Source organism: Aedes albopictus, chromosome 1 (assembly GCF_035046485.1).
Source record: "Aedes albopictus strain Foshan chromosome 1, AalbF5, whole genome shotgun sequence".
NCBI lineage: Eukaryota > Metazoa > Arthropoda > Insecta > Diptera > Culicidae > Aedes > Aedes albopictus.
Window position 1 is genome coordinate 150,923,179 of NC_085136.1, and position 21,417 is coordinate 150,944,595.

Below are 21,417 nucleotides of genomic sequence, written 5' to 3' on the forward strand. Positions count from 1 at the left end.
GTCTGTCTGTCTGTCTGTCTGTCTGTCTGTCTGTCTGTCTGTCTGTCTGTCTGTCTGTCTGTCTGTCTGTCTGTCTGTCTGTCTGTCTGTCTGTCTGTCTGTCTGTCTGTCTGTCTGTCTGTCTGTCTGTCTGTCTGTCTGTCTGTCTGTCTGTCTGTCTGTCTGTCTGTCTGTCTGTCTGTCTGTCTGTCTGTCTGTCTGTCTGTCTGTCTGTCTGTCTGTCTGTCTGTCTGTCTGTCTGTCTGTCTGTCTGTCTGTCTGTCTGTCTGTCTGTCTGTCTGTCTGTCTGTCTGTCTGTCTGTCTGTCTGTCTGTCTGTCTGTCTGTCTGTCTGTCTGTCTGTCTGTCTGTCTGTCTGTCTGTCTGTCTGTCTGTCTGTCTGTCTGTCTGTCTGTCTGTCTGTCTGTCTGTCTGTCTGTCTGTCTGTCTGTCTGTCTGTCTGTCTGTCTGTCTGTCTGTCTGTCTGTCTGTCTGTCTGTCTGTCTGTCTGTCTGTCTGTCTGTCTGTCTGTCTGTCTGTCTGTCTGTCTGTCTGTCTGTCTGTCTGTCTGTCTGTCTGTCTGTCTGTCTGTCTGTCTGTCTGTCTGTCTGTCTGTCTGTCTGTCTGTCTGTCTGTCTGTCTGTCTGTCTGTCTGTCTGTCTGTCTGTCTGTCTGTCTGTCTGTCTGTCTGTCTGTCTGTCTGTCTGTCTGTCTGTCTGTCTGTCTGTCTGTCTGTCTGTCTGTCTGTCTGTCTGTCTGTCTGTCTGTCTGTCTGTCTGTCTGTCTGTCTGTCTGTCTGTCTGTCTGTCTGTCTGTCTGTCTGTCTGTCTGTCTGTCTGTCTGTCTGTCTGTCTGTCTGTCTGTCTGTCTGTCTGTCTGTCTGTCTGTCTGTCTGTCTGTCTGTCTGTCTGTCTGTCTGTCTGTCTGTCTGTCTGTCTGTCTGTCTGTCTGTCTGTCTGTCTGTCTGTCTGTCTGTCTGTCTGTCTGTCTGTCTGTCTGTCTGTCTGTCTGTCTGTCTGTCTGTCTGTCTGTCTGTCTGTCTGTCTGTCTGTCTGTCTGTCTGTCTGTCTGTCTGTCTGTCTGTCTGTCTGTCTGTCTGTCTGTCTGTCTGTCTGTCTGTCTGTCTGTCTGTCTGTCTGTCTGTCTGTCTGTCTGTCTGTCTGTCTGTCTGTCTGTCTGTCTGTCTGTCTGTCTGTCTGTCTGTCTGTCTGTCTGTCTGTCTGTCTGTCTGTCTGTCTGTCTGTCTGTCTGTCTGTCTGTCTGTCTGTCTGTCTGTCTGTCTGTCTGTCTGTCTGTCTGTCTGTCTGTCTGTCTGTCTGTCTGTCTGTCTGTCTGTCTGTCTGTCTGTCTGTCTGTCTGTCTGTCTGTCTGTCTGTCTGTCTGTCTGTCTGTCTGTCTGTCTGTCTGTCTGTCTGTCTGTCTGTCTGTCTGTCTGTCTGTCTGTCTGTCTGTCTGTCTGTCTGTCTGTCTGTCTGTCTGTCTGTCTGTCTGTCTGTCTGTCTGTCTGTCTGTCTGTCTGTCTGTCTGTCTGTCTGTCTGTCTGTCTGTCTGTCTGTCTGTCTGTCTGTCTGTCTGTCTGTCTGTCTGTCTGTCTGTCTGTCTGTCTGTCTGTCTGTCTGTCTGTCTGTCTGTCTGTCTGTCTGTCTGTCTGTCTGTCTGTCTGTCTGTCTGTCTGTCTGTCTGTCTGTCTGTCTGTCTGTCTGTCTGTCTGTCTGTCTGTCTGTCTGTCTGTCTGTCTGTCTGTCTGTCTGTCTGTCTGTCTGTCTGTCTGTCTGTCTGTCTGTCTGTCTGTCTGTCTGTCTGTCTGTCTGTCTGTCTGTCTGTCTGTCTGTCTGTCTGTCTGTCTGTCTGTCTGTCTGTCTGTCTGTCTGTCTGTCTGTCTGTCTGTCTGTCTGTCTGTCTGTCTGTCTGTCTGTCTGTCTGTCTGTCTGTCTGTCTGTCTGTCTGTCTGTCTGTCTGTCTGTCTGTCTGTCTGTCTGTCTGTCTGTCTGTCTGTCTGTCTGTCTGTCTGTCTGTCTGTCTGTCTGTCTGTCTGTCTGTCTGTCTGTCTGTCTGTCTGTCTGTCTGTCTGTCTGTCTGTCTGTCTGTCTGTCTGTCTGTCTGTCTGTCTGTCTGTCTGTCTGTCTGTCTGTCTGTCTGTCTGTCTGTCTGTCTGTCTGTCTGTCTGTCTGTCTGTCTGTCTGTCTGTCTGTCTGTCTGTCTGTCTGTCTGTCTGTCTGTCTGTCTGTCTGTCTGTCTGTCTGTCTGTCTGTCTGTCTGTCTGTCTGTCTGTCTGTCTGTCTGTCTGTCTGTCTGTCTGTCTGTCTGTCTGTCTGTCTGTCTGTCTGTCTGTCTGTCTGTCTGTCTGTCTGTCTGTCTGTCTGTCTGTCTGTCTGTCTGTCTGTCTGTCTGTCTGTCTGTCTGTCTGTCTGTCTGTCTGTCTGTCTGTCTGTCTGTCTGTCTGTCTGTCTGTCTGTCTGTCTGTCTGTCTGTCTGTCTGTCTGTCTGTCTGTCTGTCTGTCTGTCTGTCTGTCTGTCTGTCTGTCTGTCTGACCGCTATGGATTCGAAAACTACTGGACCGATCGGTGTGAAGTTTTGTATGTGGGTATTTATGGGGTCGGGGAAGGTTCTTAGCTTGGTGCGGGACCTCTCCGGTCTCTGGAACGGGGGGCTCCAATACAGATGACTTCGCCGGGGACGTCCCTATGGAGCTGTATGTCAAAAAACACAGTAGGCAGGCAGAACGACGTTTGCCGGGACAGCTAGTATAGATATAGATATAGATAGATATAGATTTTAACCTTATTTTGGTAATTATCAGAAAACGAACGCTATAAAACTTAAAATATCATGAAGTTAATGTTACGTAACGCAAGCTTTTCGCAACCTTGAATTGGTCACTTTTAACTCAAATAAGCTTATCTCACAACCAATTTGATAAAATGTAATATGTTTCAATTTTCTAAAATAACTTTTTTTGTGGAAAAACTTGCTGGTGGGTCGCCAAATTGTATTACAATCCAAAGTGGGTCGCAGTCTGGAAAAGTTTGAGAACCCCTGTCGTAGAGCAAACGGGTGTCGCCGGTGTTGGGGTTTTCCCGCCTTCGTAGGCTACGGAGTCCGCCCACGCTCTTTTGTCCCGTCTACATGAGCATTTCACTTCGTTCTCGAGAGCCGAATAGCGCTGACAGGCTATGGCTTAAGCTCCTCGTGTTTTCGCTCGCTCTATCGCGGCTTTGGCGTTTCTTCGCTCCTCTATCTCCCTCCAGGTATCATCTGTGATCCACTGCTTTCTTCGGGTGCGTAGGTCATTCAAATTATTCTCGCTGGTGGTGATGATGGCGTTCTTGATGGCGCTCCATTGATCTTCTACGCTGCCACCTTCTGGAATATCCGCAGCACGGTTCCCTAGCTCCTGGACGAAGGACCTTTCCACAGCAGCGTCTTCCAGTCGGCGTGTGTTGAACCGACGCCCGATTTTTTCCTCCTGTCGATGGATCCTAGCAATGCGCAGTCGGATCTCGCCGATTAGGAGATGATGGTCAGACGCAACATCGGCGCTACGTTTGTTCCACACATCAAGAAGGCTCTGTCTCCATTTTCATTGGCTCATTGGCTAGTTGTGCCAATTCCCCCTGCTGGGCTAGGGTTTTTTTTCCTCATCTGTAGAGCCTTTTAACCACTGCGTCCATTATTTAGGAATATTGTGGTATGACCCATATTTAATTTGGTGCTAGTGAAATATCCTGTCACAATTGAGCTGTGATGGACAATGGTTGATGTAACACCTGATCCCAACTAGGCACAACTCGTTTTATGAAGTTTATTACCCTAGGGTTAATATATTCCAAGTTCATATTCTTGTCCGTTATTTCGCGCTATAAGTCGTTGCCTTCGAATCAGTTCGTAATCTTTCATTTTTGATTTCTGTAACGATTTTTGAGTTTCGGAAACAGTAGGTTGTTGGTCTAAGGCCCCCTATTCACCGGTGGAGGAGCATTTCATACTCAGCCGCTGGATGTCAGAACAGACGCTGTTTGAGCCACACTTTCTTGGTGTACAGACGCTCGAGACGTACCTCCTCAATCTAGCTGAAGTCAGAAGGACACCAGCACTACCGGCTAAGCACACAACTCTCAGCTGGCGGTTTCTTTCATCGCTTGACCCATGGGCTGCCCATAATCGCATAGTTGACGTAAGCGCCACTGTAGTTTTCAACACACTTTTAAAATTTTAACAATGGTTTATGTTTTTCACGTTGATATCTAGCCAGAGTTAAAAATTTTGATTTTCAATGAGTGAAATTCAACGTGGATTTGGAAAATTCTCATCCGAGGGATCAAAATAAAATTCATTTTGGTGAATGAATTTTCTCACTTATTCATGTCTCACTGGCCATTTTTACTGAGAAATATAACTAGACCGTAACTCCCGATTATTCTTCCAATCACCTCAAAACTTGTGTATAGTAGTTAAATAGAACACTAATTAACTGCTCTATTTGTTTATTAAGTCGGATTGTGCGTATGTTAACAGCAATTGTACATTTTACGACGTGCGAAAAAATATTCGTGACAGAGAATTCAATGAGAGGCATTCAGCTGACAATGAATGTGACCAAACACGAATGAAAAAAAAATGAGAATGTCAATCTTCACTTTCGACCTTCGAATTTTTTACGCACTTTATCTAGCTAGTGATTAGAGCTTGTGCTCTATTGAATAAAACTGGTCACAATTTTAATTATTTGATAGATATTAGCTTGTGAGTGCTGACATTGTCAATGATGGTTACGTCAACTATGCGATTATGGGCAGTGGGAGCATGAGGAAGGAACTTGTGAGGACCAGAGCTTCTCAGACGCTCTTCTTTTCGACTCACTGTTTTTCAGACCCTAACTATACCTGTCACATATTCACTTTCGTTAGATCGACAATCGATATTTGATAGGGTGCCTGTACCAGTTATCGCACCACCTAAGAAAAACTATTTCTACAAAAATAAGAAGAAGACCGACGAATGTAAACAATAAGTCAAATGATAGATTAGTTTCCATACTTTACAGGAAAAATATGAAACTGGAGCCAAAACTACTTTTAGTATTTATTACGGCGTGTGCCAATGATAGGAACCCTGTACCAGTTATGGACACATTTGATAATTTGGGTTTTATTTCGCACTATTTACATGCATTCCTTATGGGATTTGCCATAACTGGTACACTATGGCGAAATAGGGTGCAAGGAGGCCGAAAAGTTAAGGAAAATGATTTATTTCTACCATAATTTGAGCAAATTGTGAAGTTTGAATGATTGCAATCATCTTTTGTGATCGTGATCTATTGTTCACGAAATTTTTCTTGTTGATTTATATCTTTAAAGGTTGAAAATCAACTATGGCGAATTTGAGGTACTATAGCCATAACTGGTACACTGAGCCTAATCGATTTTTTTTTTCAGATTCCTTTACGTAATATGTATATGCTGTATCCCGTCTACCATGTTTAGCTACTGGTTGTTACCAACCACACATCTAATTGGAAGGGCAACAAGACAAATTTATTCCAATTACGGCCACCCCACGAACACTGCGTGGTGCTTCTCCAGGTTAATGGGAGCTACATTTTTATTCACTAGAAAACAAGGGGAAGTCTAGGGGAAAGCCGTCCCAGGGGAGGCAATTGTAACACTGTGATAAATCGAAGCTGGGTTCCACATGGAATCGGCAGACCTCATGAAGAATACCAGGGAGGTGATTTTAAGGGCCGACTGACTGTGCCATTAGACGATGCCTGCAAGTCCGCTGCCAGCTAGTGTTGTTCCTAGTAACAGATTTGAGCCAAAAAATGGAATACATTAACAAATAGCTTTGGATGCTTTCTTTAAGGATCATACGGCTCATAAGTTTTGTACTTCAAACTTTTCGAATTTCATCCAAACTCAGCCAATCCAACGTTGTTCTTCGTCTAAACAAACGAACGAATGGCAAAAATTGCGAACGCCGTGTATCATTTTTCCCAACTGCTAGTGCGTACGACCCAGACGTAACACACCATAAGCTTTGCATCTGTTGCATAGATTTCGGCCTTGTTAACATCGCTTCCACCGTCCACATCAACAGCAAAATTTCTATCGTACTGTACAAGCCTTATTAAATCTACCGCATAAATCTTTTCTCGTACATTTAGCCTAGGCAGCCGGCTACCAACTTCAGCATGGCGCAAACTTTTCCGTCCAAATCTAATAAGGGAGGCAATTGATGTTTGTACATAATTCTGCCGGTAACACAAAAGTCTACAGATTTACCAGCCTGCCTTTGACGGTGATCCCTCATCAGTGTACGGTGAAATGTGTGAAACGTGTGTACTATCAAGAGCAGGTCGGCTCAAATTTAATTAAATCTTCAATGTGAGGCTCTAGAATACTCATTGTAGCGTCTACATGTATAAAAGTTTGCCGAAAGGGTAACTGCGTGATACACAGAGTCACAGACATTTTCTGTGAACAGACATTTAACAGCACTAAGCAACTGTCTGTAGAGAAATAAAGTGAACAATTGAGGTGAACATGCCACTTACGTACCGCACTCCTTCCAAGACTTCAATTGCACAACTTGTTCAACAGCAAAATCAATTGGTAACACGAAAATTTACTCTCTTGCCGAATCCCTCGAGGACAATTTGAAATCCCCCGTACACTGAAGATGCTGCGTCTCGTATGACCATTTTCAAGTGAAGAAGAAAAAAAGCTGGTAAAAGCACATTTCACACAATCGATACTAGACTCGGCTCTGAAAGCAAAAAAATAAACGACCTTCGAGACCTTTTGGGAGGAACATTCCGTTCGTTGAACGCCGGCAGAAAAGCAACTGTAACCAGCAGTTCGGCAAAAGAAAATAAACGTTCATAGAAGAAAGAGTTTTCCATCGCACATTTCCTAGGCATCCACTTCTTCCGCGTGGTCTCCCATAAGCCACAATCGACGACGACGACGGCGGCGGTTCGTTGCAACTTCCAGCAGTCCAAAAACGTAAGATATGGATGGAGTGTGAGAGTCGTCTTCTCGTGCGGTCGTCCTATTTATGTAATTCCGAAATTTATTATGTCTGGCTTGCCTCCTTTAATACATAAAACATAAACAAGCGAGCGCTATCATCCGGCCAACGATAGCCAGGCATGAATTTCTTCGAAAAGATACCGTGCAACAGCATCCCGAAGTGGAGACAACGAGGAAAGCGCTCTAACGAGATGCCCTGGGAGTAATTATCACCCGTTACAGGCACGCACGCTGCCTGGCCCTCTAGGTGGGATTGAATTATCGGAAATGGCGTGCGCCGTACCGATGCGGTGCGGTGGAGGATCTTGACCCCGAGGGAATGCGAATCAATCAACTGGCTGAGTGATGGATTAAGGCAACGTACGAAAATAGTGATGATTGTTGTCCTTTGTGTAGCTGCAAGAATGGGGTTTTCTAAATATTCTTAATATTCATTCATTCATTTAATTTATTTAGTATTACATCGTTATTTCCGTACCTCGGCTACAGCACTAGGCTTCGCGACTCCGAATCACAGAAACGACTGGTACGACGGCGAATGTGAACAGTTGAAAAACGAGAAGAATGCAGCATGGGCGAGAATGCTGCAACACCGTACGAGAGCGAATGAGGCACGTTACAAACAGGCACGGAACAGGCAGAACTCAGTCTTCCGGATGAAGAAGCGCCAGCAGGAAGAACGAGATCGCGAAGCGATGGAAGAACTGTACCGCGATAAGGACACAGGAAAGTTTTACGAGAAACTGAACCGCTCGCGCAGAGGCATTGTGCCGCAAGCCGACATGTACCGAGATAATCACGGGAATATTCTCACGAGCGAGCGTGAGGTGGTCGAGAGGTGGCGGCAGTATTACGATGAGCACCTCAATGGCATTTTTGCGAGCACCGAAGGTGGCGTGGTAACAGATCTAGGAGCATGCGCACAGGACGCCTTACTTCCGGCCCCTAACCGCCAAAAGATTGAGGAGGAGGTTAGCCGGTTGTAAAACAACAAGCCGCTTTAGCAGATCAACTACCAAGCGAGCTTCTTAAATACGGTAGCGGTAGGGTAGAGAAGCACTGGTGAGAGCACTACACTGGGTCATTACCAAGATTTGGGAGGAGGAAGTATTACCGAGTGAGCGCTGCCTACAAGATACTCTCTCGAATTTTATGCCGCTTTCTATCACCGATTGCAAGAGAGTTCGTGGGGCAATACCAGGCTGGATTTATCGGTGAACGCGCTACAACGGACCAGATGTTCGCCATCCACCAGGTGTTCCAGAAATGCCGCGAATACAACGTGCCCACACATCACTTGTTCATCGATTTCAAATCAGCGTATGATACAATCGATCGAGAACAGCTTTGGCAGATTATGCACGAATATGGATTCCCGGATAAACTAATACGGTTGATCAAGGCGACGATGGATCGAGTGATGTGCGTAGTTCGAGTATCAGGGACACTCTCGAGTCCCTTCGAATCTCGCAGAGGGTTACGGCAAGGTGATGGTCTTTCGTGCTTGCTGTTCAACATTGTGTTTGAGAGTGTAATAAGGAGAGCGGGGATTAACACGAGTGGAACGATTTTCACGAAGTCCGTACAGCTGCTTGGTGTCGCTGATGATATTGATATTATTGCTCGTAAATTTGAGACGATGGTGGAAACGACTAAAAAGTGAAGCCAGGCGAATCGGATTAGTCATTAATGTGTCGAAGACAAAGTACATGATGGCAAAGGGCTCCAGAGAGGAATCACCGCGCCCGCCACTCCGAATTCATATCGAAGGTGATGGAATCGAGGCGGTTGAAGACTTCGCGTACTTGGGCTCACTGATAACCGCCGACAACGACACCAGCAGAGAAATTCATAGGCGCATTGTGGCAGGAAATCGAGCTTACTTTGGACTCCGCAGAACTGTACGATCGAATAAAGTTCGCCGTCACACGAAGTTAACTACATACAAAACGCTAGTTTGACCGGTAGTCCTCTATGGGCACGAGACATGGACCCTACGTGCAGAGGACCAACGCGTCCTTGGAGTTTTCGTAGGTAGGTGTTGCGTACCATCTACGGCGGAGTGCAGATGGAAGACGGGACTTGGAGAAGGCGAATGAATCACGAGCTGCATCAGCTGCTGAGAGAACCAACCATTGTCCACACCGCGAAAATCGGGAGGCTACGGTGGACGGGTCACATCATCAGGATGTCAGATAGCAACCCGACTAGAATTGTTCTCGAGAGTCATCCGACCGGTACAAGAAGACATGGTGCTCAGCGAACTAGGTGGGTCGATAAAGTGGAGGACGATCTGCAGACCCTTCGCCGAGTGCGGAACTAGAGACTCACTGCCATGGACCGAGTGGAATAGAGGCGGCTACTATGTACAGCAGAGGCCACTCAGGCCTTAGTCGGACCGGTAAGGTAAGGTAAGACCTCCCTCAAACCCTCCTCTGAAAACCTCTGAAACGCCCATGGAATTCTCTGAAATTTCCTAAAATGACTTTGGAAACTCCCCCTGGAACCTAATGAGAACGTATGTAATGCCCCTGAGCCCTCCTGGGATCCCCCTGGAAACTCCAGGAACTCCACCTGGACCCCTCTTTTAATCCCCCTGAAATCCCCTGAGAACCTCAGATGCTCCCGAGAAACGTCCCTAAAAGCCCTGGAATCCCCGTTGAAATCCTCTGAGAACCCCTGAAACGTCCCTTAGACCACCTGAAACACCCTTGCGACTCCATGGACTCCCTGAGAACCCCCTGAAACATTTTCATTTATTCGTCAAACTTGCGGTTCTTGAGATATTCACGTGGCCTGTGACCATAGGTTGGAAACCACTGATTTTTTCCACATATATATAATAAGATACTGATCCTTGAGATGCAAATGGAGTGGCAAGGGATTTGAGGGACGTTTCAAGGTATTTCAATCATGCAAAAGAGTTTCAGGGATTTTTCAGGAATATTCTAAGGGCATTCCTAGAGGTTTTAGGGGCGTTTGATAGCTATCAGGAGCGTTTTAAAGAGTTTTCAGGAGCGTTTTAAATAGCAGGTTTCTGAATCTTATTAAAGGCGTCTAAAGGGGTTTCAGAGGATTTTCAAATTGATTATGATGATTTCAAGGGTGTTCAATCGGATTACGGAGGTTTCAGAGGCGTTTCGAGGCATTTTAGGTCAGGGTCGTATCAGGGGGTATCAAGAACACCTTTAAATCAAAGGGTATTTCGAAAGCGTACCAAAACGTATTGTTATGGGGTCTCTAAAATCCTCTAAAACTTCCTGAAATGTCTCTTAAATCCCCCTTCAATCCCCTCGGATCCCATGTCACACCCCTGAGACGATCCGAAACCTCCGTAAATCTCCGAATCTGACCAAATATGCTCTGAAGCTTCCTGAAATATCTCCAAATCCCCCCTTAAATCCCCCAAAACCCCATGTAACGCATCTAAGAGGCTCCGAAAACCCCGTAACTCCTACGTGACGCCTCTGAATCGCGCCAAAAATGCTCTGAAACTTCCTGAAATGCCTCTTAAGCCCCCTAAAGCCCCCTCAAACCCCATGTAACGCATCTGAGACCCTCCGAAACCCCCTAAAACGCCTGCATAATGCCTCTGACTCCCGTCGAAAATGCTTTGAAACTTTCTGAAATGCCTCCGGAATTCTTCTAATACTCCCTCGAACCCTATGCAACGCACCTGAGATTCTCCGAAACCCCCAAAACCTCTACCGCAACGCCTCTGAAACCAACCTAAACTACTCTAAAAATTTCCTGATATGCCTCCGAAACCCCCTTAAGACCCACTCGGACCCCATGTAATGCCCGTGGGACCTTTGGAAGCCCTCGAAAACGTACCTGAATCCCCTGAAACTCTCTGCAATGCTTTCGAAAACCCCCCTGAGATCTTCTGGTATCCCGCTGAAACCCCTTGGGACCCACTGAAACGCCCCTGTAACCTTCTTTTACTCTCCCTTATGAACACCCCCTGACCACCGTTGCAATAGTTCCCGTCATTATTACATATTCTTATGCACAATTGGGGCTCTGAGTAGCTTTCCCTCTTTTTACGCAGGGCATAAAAAATGTGCATTAATTAAAAGTGCATAAATATAACATGTATAGAAAGAGGTGGGAGCTGACCACAGGAGGGTCTAGGAACTCGTGGAGGATGAAATATCCGACTGTAGTGCATGATACACAGCTGAAACTGAACCTTGAACTGAACCATTGTGAGGCCACACAACAATCACTGTGGCAATCAGTCTTAGAGTCAAGTACAGATATCACCATACTTTTGGACCCATATCGCATCCCTCCTGACAACGGGAACTGGTTTGCGGATAAGGATAAGCTAGCAGCAATCTGTACAACCGATCGATTTCCAGTCCAGGAAATAATTTCCACGTCGAACGAGGGCAATAGCGAAGATCAATGGGATGTACTACTGTAGCTGTTATGCCCCTGGCAGATGGCCGATAGATCAGTTCTCATCTATGCTGATTCGTTAAGAAGCGCACTAGTGGAATTGAGTCTCTTGGTCATCGATGGAGACTTCAACGCCTGGGTGGTTGAGTGAAGTAGTCGCTCGACAAACGCGAGAGCTCTGCCCTATTTACTCGAAGCTATTTACGGCTGTTCGAGTCCGTATGAAGTTGATCATCAATATTAACTTCTTTTCTCGATCAGCCTAGATAGCTGTGTAGTGTCGGTAGCGATTGTCTCAATTGGCTAAGAATAACACTACGGACCGCCTGTTCCGGTGGTAAGAATCCACCAACAGTTGACCCCTAATTCATGGTGTGATGCGGCTTTATGCTTACCGTGCCTAGGAATGAATGGCTAGGGGGGTCTAATAAAAACCTAACCGCTAACGGAGCCTGTGGAGTACCAGGGCGCCTTCCACAGTATGTAGCCCTTACTGCGCTAACCGGAGCAATGGTGCAGTGGACCTTGTATTTCTCCGAGACAATCAGCTGCCCTTCTTTAGTCTCACTTGAGGCTAAATAAGGGTGGGATTATGAAGATGTTGTTAATTAGTTTAAATTTTCACCTATATGGTTTCGCATTATGCGATTTACACAGTGTATTCTGTGTATCCTCGCCTTTGGCGTTTTCCAATCGATACCGATTTGGTTTTATTGTTGCTGTTCTTTGTTGTGTTGATGTGGCGAAGAGTTTAATCTTACCTAGTTTGGGTAGTGGCTACGGTTAGGATAGCTCAGATCAATCTTCAGCACAAAAGAGCATCAACAATCAATCTTTGCAGACTTATGCAAAATGGTACAGCCCAAGTGACCTTGGTACAAGAACCTTACTTTCGTAAGGGAAATTTCTATCTAGGAAACCTTGTGAACCCGGTGTTTGCCACTTTCAGTAAACATGAAATGGCAAACTCGCGTGTCATGCCTCGAGCCTGTGTGCTTGTCAACAACGCAATAGTTGCCACACTCATCTCTGAACTAACCACCAGAGATGTATGTGCTATCACAATTGATGTATCTGTTGGAAACCTCAACAGGAAATACGTCTATTGTTCTGTGTATTTACCGCATGATGAACCATCCCCTACGGTTGCTTTCAAACAAGTCATCGCATACTGCACTTCAAGGCCTTCCGCTAATTGTTGGCAGTGATGCTAATGCTCACCATATCATCTGGGGCAGCTCAGACATTAACTTGAGAGGCTCCAGTTTGATGGAGTACTTAAGTAGTACAGATCTTGCATTACTTAACATAGGCAACCGCCCAACCTTCATGGTATCTGCTAGAGAGGAAGTGTTAGATATAACACTTATTTCTAGCAGAATTAGTCACGAGCTGACCAATTGGCATGTGTCAGATGAAGAATCTTTATCTGACCATCGCTATATCTTTTTTGAACATTTAAATGTTACTTCGCAAACATTGCGTTTCAGGAATCCTCGGTCAACAAACTGGGATCTTTATACTGATTTGGTTGCAGCCAAATTTCATGGATATTCACCATCCATTGACACTCCAAGTGATTTAGATGATGCCGTTGATACTACAACGACCTTCATCATGGAAGCTTTTGAAGAAGCATGCCCTCTACGGTTTGTGAAGATCACAAGAGGAACCCCTTGGTGGAACTCTGATCTGGCGAAACTCAGGAAACAATGTAGAAAGAGTTGGAACAGACGACGTTCGGCTGGTTCGGAGGCTTTCAGGTCGGCTCGCAAGGCCTACAGGAAAGCTCTCCGGTCTGCTGAACGATCCGGCTGGAAAAACCTTTGTACAAATGTTTCCAGCTTGAGTGAAGTCAGTCGGTTAAACAAAATCCTTGCAAAATCTAAGGATTTCCGGGTGAACGAACTTCGTTTGCCAAATGGCGATTTGACTTCCTCTGATGAGGAAGTTCTGGAATGCTTATTCAGCACACACTTCCCTGGATGTGTGGATATTACATTTTCGGATAATCCTGATGTCTTTTCTTGTAGTTATGATTCTTTAGCTTCGGCTCGGAGTATTGTAACTATAGAATCGATTGAGTGGGCTCTTAATAGCTTTGCTCCTTTCAAATCTCCTGGGGCAGATGGGATTTATCCTATTTTGCTTCAGAAGGGATTTGATTATTTCAAACATGTTTTGAAAAAACTACTTGTTTGCAGTTTTGCTACAGGGTATATTCCCAAATCCTGGAGGGATATTACTGTAAAGTTTATTCCGAAAGTGGGTCGTGCGTCGTATGAAGAAGCAAAGAGTTTCAGACCTATCAGTTTGACCTCTTTTCTTCTGAAATGCTTAGAACGCATTGTGGATCATCACATCCGTGATGTTCATCTGGCCAACGTGCCTCTTCATGTGAACCAACATGCCTACCAATCTGGTAAGTCCACTGTGACTCTTTTACACAGGTTGTTTACGATATCGAGAAAGCATTCGCTCAAAAGCAATCTTGTTTGGGTGTTTTCTTAGATATCGAGGGTGCCTTTGACAACGTGCCTTTTGATGCCATATTGGAAGCCGCACGGGGTCATGGTATATCTCCAATGATTTCCAATTGGATTCACCAAATGCTCAAAAACCGATATCTCTTCTCGACATTGCGTCTAGAAGGGATTAGGAAATTGAGTGTTTGTGGATGCCCCCAAGGGGGAGTCTTATCACCGCTTTTGTGGAATCTCGTAGCAGATACGCTATTGAGAGAACTCAATAATAGCGGTTTTCCTACTTATGGTTTTGCCGACGACTACCTAACATTGTTTGTTGGTATGTGCATCAGCACCCTTTTCGACCTGATGCAAAACGCCCTTCAGGTAGTTGAGGGTTGGTGTCGCCAATATGGCCTTTCGGTTAATCCGAGTAAAACATCTATTGTTCTTTTCACGGAAAGGCGAAACCGTAATGGCGTTCGACCTTTGCGTCTCTTTGATTCTGAAATCGATGTGACTGAACAGGTAAAGTACGTTGGAGCCATTCTTGATTCCAAGCTTTCCTGGACACCTCACATTGAGTTCAGAATCAAGAAAGCTTGTATGGCCTTCGGGCAATGACGGCGTACTTTTGGTACAACTTGGGGTCTAAAACCCAAGTATATCAAATGGATTTACACAATTGTGGTTCGGCCAATATTGGCTTATGGATGTCTTGTGTGGTGGCAAAAGGGTGAAGTGAGAACGGTCCAATCAAAATTAGGCCATCTCCAAAGGATGTGCTTAATGGCGATGTCTGGAGCGTTCTCTTCAACTCCCACGGCAGCGCTCGAAGTTCTCTTTGACGTAGCCCCACTACACATTCATCTCAAATAAGAAGCACTTTCTTGCACTTACCGTCTACGGGTACTCGGTCTACTAGAGGAAACTCCTGTGAACCGCAGTTCAACACACACCTCGTTGTTTTCACTTTTGGTGAATTGGGACAAAATTGTTCTTGCTCCAAGTGATCTTACAATTGCTTGTAATTTTCCATATACGACATTTTCCACGAAATTCCCTTCCCGGGAAGAGTGGACATCTGGATATTTGGAAAGAAGTATTTCAGACGGCATCGTATGTTACACTGATGGCTCCCTTCTCGAAGGTCGAGCAGGTGCTGGTGTTTATTCTAGTGAGCTAAGGCTGTATCAGTCTTACTCACTTGGTAGACACTGCACCGTTTTTCAGGCCGAAATCTTTGCTCTTATGTGCGGAGTGCAATCAGCACTTCAGCAGCACGTAATGGGCAAAGTAATATACTTCTGTTCAGATAGCCAGGCTGCTATTAAAGCACTTGCTTCGGCCAACTTCAGGTCGAAGATAGTTATCGCTTGTCGAACTCAAATCGAGGAGCTGAATTCAGCAAACGCTGTTCACCTTCTATGGGTACCTGGTCATTCTTCCATCGCTGGAAATGAATTGGCTGATGAGTTAGCTCGCTCTGGAGCATCACATGACTTCATTGGCCCTGAGCCAGCTATTCCGATATCGAAGTGTTGGATTAAGCTTCAGATTCACACCTGGGCTGTCACTCAACACAGACAATATTGGAATAGTTTGGAGTCATGTCGTCAAACCAAATTGTATAGTGCTGAGCCATCTCTACGGGTGGCGAAGTATCTAACTAATCTGTCTAAGCAGAATCGCAGCATGCTGGTCAAAGCATTGACTGGCCACTGCCGACTCAGCTATCACATGGCGAATATTCAGCAAGCTGATTCATTTGCCTGTGATAGCTGTGAATCCGATTATGGAACTTCGTATCATTTGATATGTAACTGTCCAGTTTTCGCGCAACTGCGTTTCCGAGTATTCGGTAAACACTTATTAAGTGAAACTGACTTCAGAAACCTGAATCTTCAGGATATTCTGTTGTTCTTAACCCGCTGTGGTAAAGAGCTATAGGCTCTCTTTCGCTTTATGCGTTATTACAGTGCCCTTTTCAGGGCGCTGTTTGAACCCATTGTGGTACGCCTGTGCGTTAGTACCCTCTTCCAGGGTATTTTTCCTATTTCCCTACCTGTCCCTATCCCCATCCAAATCCTTTTTCCTTCCTTTTCCCTCAGGTAGATGATGAAATAGGCTGTTATTTTGGCGATGGTACAAATGTCCCAAATGGAGGATAACGTGCCTCTGGAGCCGGCCTTCTGATACCTGATCCCGCTGAAACCCCTTGAGACTTGCTGAAACGCCCCTGTAACCTTCTTTTACTCTCCCTTATAAACACCCCCTGACCACCGTTGCAATAGTTCCCGTCATTATTACATATTCTTATGCACAATTGGGGCTCTGAGTAGCTTTCCCTCTTTTTACGCAGGGCATAAAAAATGTGCATTAATTAAAAGTGCATAAATATAACATGTATAGAAAGAGGTGGGAGCTGACCACAGGAGGGTCTAGGAACTCGTGGAGGATGAAATATCCGACTGTAGTGCATGATACACAGCTGAAACTGAACCTTGAACTGAACCATTGTGAGGCCACACAACAATCACTGTGGCAATCAGTCTTAGAGTCAAGTACAGATATCACCATACTTTTGGACCCATATCGCATCCCTCCTGACAACGGGAACTGGTTTGCGGATAAGGATAAGCTAGCAGCAATCTGTACAACCGATCGATTTCCAGTCCAGGAAATAATTTCCACGTCGAACGAGGGCAATAGCGAAGATCAATGGGATGTACTACTGTAGCTGTTATGCCCCTGCCAGATGGCGGATAGATCAGTTCTCATCTATGCTGATTCGTTAAGAAGCGCACTAGTGGAATTGAGTCTCTTGGTCATCGATGGAGACTTCAACGCCTGGGTGGTTGAGTGGAGTAGTCACTCGACAAACGCGAGAGCTCTGCCCTATTTACTCGAAGCTATGGCTAAACTAAACGTACATAGATGACGTGAACCTATAGTAGGAATGGTTCAGAGTCCATCATTGATGTGACCTTCGGGAGTCCGGGTCTGAACTATAGCTCGGACTGGAGAGTCGACGATGGGTACCAGGGAGGGAGCAGGCATGTCAAACTCGAACAAACTATGCCTACCGCACATCGGATACGCAGTCTTAATGCATCAAAACGAGTTGTTATCTAACCCGACGTTTCGACACTTTGGATGGTGTCTTCGTCAGGGGAAAGATAAGCTTTTCGTTTTTTGTTCTGTGTAGTTTATTCTAACTTTAACTGTCGGGTGGTGAGAGTTTTGCTAGTACTGGTTGGTTTATGGCGTAGACATTTGGCGATTCTGTCAAGGCTGATGGTCTATACCGAGAAATCCGATGACTCTGGCCTCTTAGATAACCAGTTCAACTTCCGCAAGGGTCGATCGACGGTGGACGCTATTAGGGCTGTAAGCAAACCGGCCGAGATATCGCTCCAAAAGAAGCGAACGAAAATCCGCTATTGTGAGGTCGTTACACTGGACGTAAAGAATGCATGCCACCATCGAGTTCACCTTACACCACCTAGAAGTCCCGAATAGCCTTTGCCGGATACTAAAGGAGCTATACCATCACCGCGGGGGTACCATCCTCTCTCCTCTTCTTGGCGTAACGTCCTCACTGGGACAAAGCCTGCTTCTCAGCTTAGTGTTCTATGAGCACTTCCACAGTTTTTAACTGAGAGCTTCCTCTGCCAATGACCATTTTTGCATGTGTATATCGTGTGGCAGGCACGAAGATACTCTATGCCCAAGGAAGTCAAGAAAATTTCCTTTACGAAAAGATCCTGGACCGACCGGGAATCGAACCCGTCACCCTCAGCATGGTCATGCTGAATACCCGTGCGTTTACCGCCTCGGCTATATGGGCCCCATGGGCTATATGGGGTACCATGACAAGAGTAAATTTCACAATTGCTGTCGGGCTGTGGGTGCTTTAGGTTGTATTTGCACAGATTCAGACATGCAAGCTCCTCCGCATGTCTGGAGTGCGCGAATTTCGACGAGACCACGGAGCTCGTGCTCTTTGAAAGCCCAAGCTTCGTGGAGCACAGGTCGAGTATGCAAGAGATCTGCAATAGAGATATCACTCCGGAAAACATGTCCGGACAAAGATGTGTACGAGGGCGGACAAGTGGGATTCCGTTACTTCCACGGTCTCCCGAAATGTACTTGAGCTACTGAGTAAACAGCGGGCCGATCAACAGCAGGTTGAATTGCCGCAAATTCAACCCATTGAAACTAGAACCATCTTCTAAATTATCCAAGACAATGACGCATTTTGCTAGAAATACGATATATTTACTAAATATCTTGCTATTCAACGCCCAGGTTGCTTATTCTCAAAGCAAAGCAACTGACTTCGATCCTTGTACACTTATGGGAACCACTTTGCTCTGAATGGTAATGATTGTTCTTTTTCTATGAATGGATACGAACATATAATCCTCTCCCAAAACTCACATTTCGAGTAAAGTGGCAAAGATAAAGGAATTGGTTTTCGCAGTAGAATCAATCGGTCATGTATTATCAATTGAGTATTGTTTTTGTAGATGCCACAGTATTCTTCATTTGCGTCAACATTCCTGCTTTGGTAATTTTTTGAATCTACAAGAATGGGTAGCATTGTTGATCACCGATTTCTTCTTTGTGGCACAATTCTTAAGTGTTTCACACTGATCACAACAAAAGAAATAATACGGAACTTCTATTTAAGTGGACTAATTTGATCAAATGGTTACCACTCCCGTTTCCGCGATGAAGGCACTAGGTTGTTTGATTCTCCTCGCAGTGGTTGTCAGTTGCAGTGCTGCAGTAGTTGGTCGTGGACGAGACGGTCACCGCGGTATAGAAAGGCATCCAGATCACAGACGTGGCCCAAGGCGAAATGGGATACATTTTGCAACGAGGCCTTCGGAAGAAGTTGGTAAGCATTGGATTGATTAGGTGTGACTAAACCTAATCTACTACTACTTATTTACAGGTAGACGATTGAGGAATTACAAAAGAGGCGTCAACAAAACGCGTCCATTTGAAGCTGGAATCGGAACTTATTTGGAGTTCGATTTGATGGTGGAGGACCCAGTTGAAGCTAATGCAATCCTGGCGGGAACCTACACTTACATCCGGTGGCCTCAAGCGATCGTTCCGTACCAGATTATTGGCACATTTTGTAGGTTTCTGATGAATTAGTGGCAGCTATCAGTTTCTAAGATATTTGATTTCCACAGCTACCGCTGAGTTGGTCAAGATTCAATGGACTATCAAGCATTTCGCGGAAAATACTTGTGTCAGATTTGTTCCACGCACCACAGAGGAATTCTACATCAGAATCAATAATAGTGCTACGGGATGCTGGTCATACGTCGGAAGGCATTTAGACAACAAGTACAATTTAGTGAATCTCCAAAACCCAGCTTGCATGGAAACGGGGACGGTAGCACATGAGTTCATGCACGCGCTTGGGTTCTATCATGAATTTACCCGTCCGGATCGTGATGATTGGGTTAGCATTGATCAAGGTGCACTGGCACCTGAGTATCAGACGGGTAGGTTTGTTCATTTTATAATAGTTAATGTGGTAATTTCATTATGGTTTTGTTATCAGCAAGTTTTATGAATGCCAATTTTGGAAAGAAATCGGCTGATCAAGTGGAGCTCTACGGTATTCCTTATGCGTATGGTAGTGTAATGCACTATTCTAAATGGGGTGGAGCTGTCAGCTATAATCGCCCGGTTATGAATAATCTCGTAAGTCTTTTATTTAGATAATTTGTGCCTAGAGTACTGAAGTTGTGAATTTTCTAGAAACCCTGGCCCCATAAGGATTTTGGAAACGACACTGGATTATCGCTGCCTGATATCAAAAAAATAAACTACATGTACTGCAATTCCTCAACCATTACCACAACTCGTGTCGCGGTAACGTTTTCTAAATGTAATCTAGGGTGAACTTGTAAACAAAAATGCTATATTTTAGACAACTACCATGAAGGCTCCAACAACAACCACCAAAGCTCCAATCACCACTACTACTACTAAAGCAACGACAAGCACTACGAAGGCTCCGGTAACTACCACTAAAGCTCCAATCACCACTACCACTACAAAAGCAACGACCACTACTACGAAGGCTCCAGTAACTACCACTAAAGCTCCAATCACCACCACTACTACTAAAGCAACGACAAGCACTACGAAGGCTCCAGTAACTACCACCAAAGCTCCAACCACCACTACTACTACTAAAGCAACGACAACCACTAAGAAGGCTCCAGTAACTACCACCAAAGCTCCAATCACCACTACTACTACTAAAGCAACGACCACTACAACGAGGGCTCCAGTAACTACCACTAAAGCTCCAATCACCACTACTACTACTACTAAAGCAACGACCACTACTACGAAGGCTCCAGTAACTACCACCAAAGCTCCAATCACCACTACTACTACTAAAGCAACGACAACCACTACGAAGGCTCCAGTAACTACCACTAAAGCTCCAATCACCACTACTACTACTAAAGCAACGACCACTACTACGAAGGCTCCAGTAACTACCACCAAAGCTCCAATCACCACTACTACTACTAAAGCAACGACCACTACAACGAAGGCTCCAGCAACTACCACTAAAGCTCCAATCACCACTACTACTACTACTAAAGCAACGACCACTACTACGAAGGCTCCAGTAACTACCACCAAAGCTCCAATCACCACTACCACTACTAAAGCAACGACAACCACTACGAAGGCTCCAGTAACTACCACTAAAGCTCCAATTACAACAACTACTACTAAAGCAACGACAAGTACTACGAAGGCTCCAGTTACTACCACTAGAGCTTCAACGACTACTACTAGTACAGTGAAGACGACAGGTTGAATTTATACAGTGCGAGAAATAAGTATAAAGACAGAACCGTTTTCCGTACAAATTAATCATGTTTAGGGAACAAAATCTCTTTTTCTAGCGATTCGATTGTTATGGAATTTTGTCTGCAACTTTAAAATAACTAGAATTTTGGCTAGAAATATAAATCATCATCCATGAAAACGTGTATATCGACTTTTCAGATTCAAATAAATATAAAGACACTTATTTCCATATAAAAATGTGCTCTACTTTTTGAAGTTTTCAGCTAGTCTACCGTCATCATGAGAAGCTCGCGATATGGCATCTGCCACGAAGTTAACTAAGTAACAAACTGTAACTCAATGGAGTAACGTTGTAAGTTCAACAACATATGTTGTAACCTTTTGAAGGCATTTAGCAGCGGCTTTTTGAAAATGTTCAACAATGGTCTGTTTTTATGATTATTTTAGGGTTGCCAACAACATGCTGATCAAACCAAGAAGAAGCAAAGAGAATTTCCAGTAACTTAATGTTCGAGAGGCGTACCCAATGATACCCTGCTTTTGAAAGACTGCGACACCGAGCCCGAAACAACTGGCGTCGCATTCAATTACCAAAGGTTTCTCGTACGTCATAGTAATGGAGCGTCTGGATATCAGAGACGAGTGACTTGATCTTGAGAAACTCTTCCTCC

The 21,417-nt window shown here is 45.1% G+C and overlaps 1 protein-coding gene across 1 annotated transcript; it reads left to right on the top strand.

Moving 5' to 3' along the window:
- Positions 1-18,471: 18,471 nt before the first annotated feature.
- On the top strand, positions 18,472-20,956 carry LOC109418777 (mucin-2-like). Its single transcript, XM_019693010.3, has 6 exons — positions 18,472-18,788; positions 18,846-19,034; positions 19,093-19,410; positions 19,470-19,612; positions 19,670-19,783; positions 19,842-20,956. Exons 1-6 carry the CDS (start codon positions 18,596-18,598, stop codon positions 20,751-20,753), a joined length of 1,869 nt encoding a protein of 622 aa, XP_019548555.3. The 5' UTR covers positions 18,472-18,595; the 3' UTR covers positions 20,754-20,956.
- The last annotated feature ends 461 nt before the right edge of the window (positions 20,957-21,417 follow it).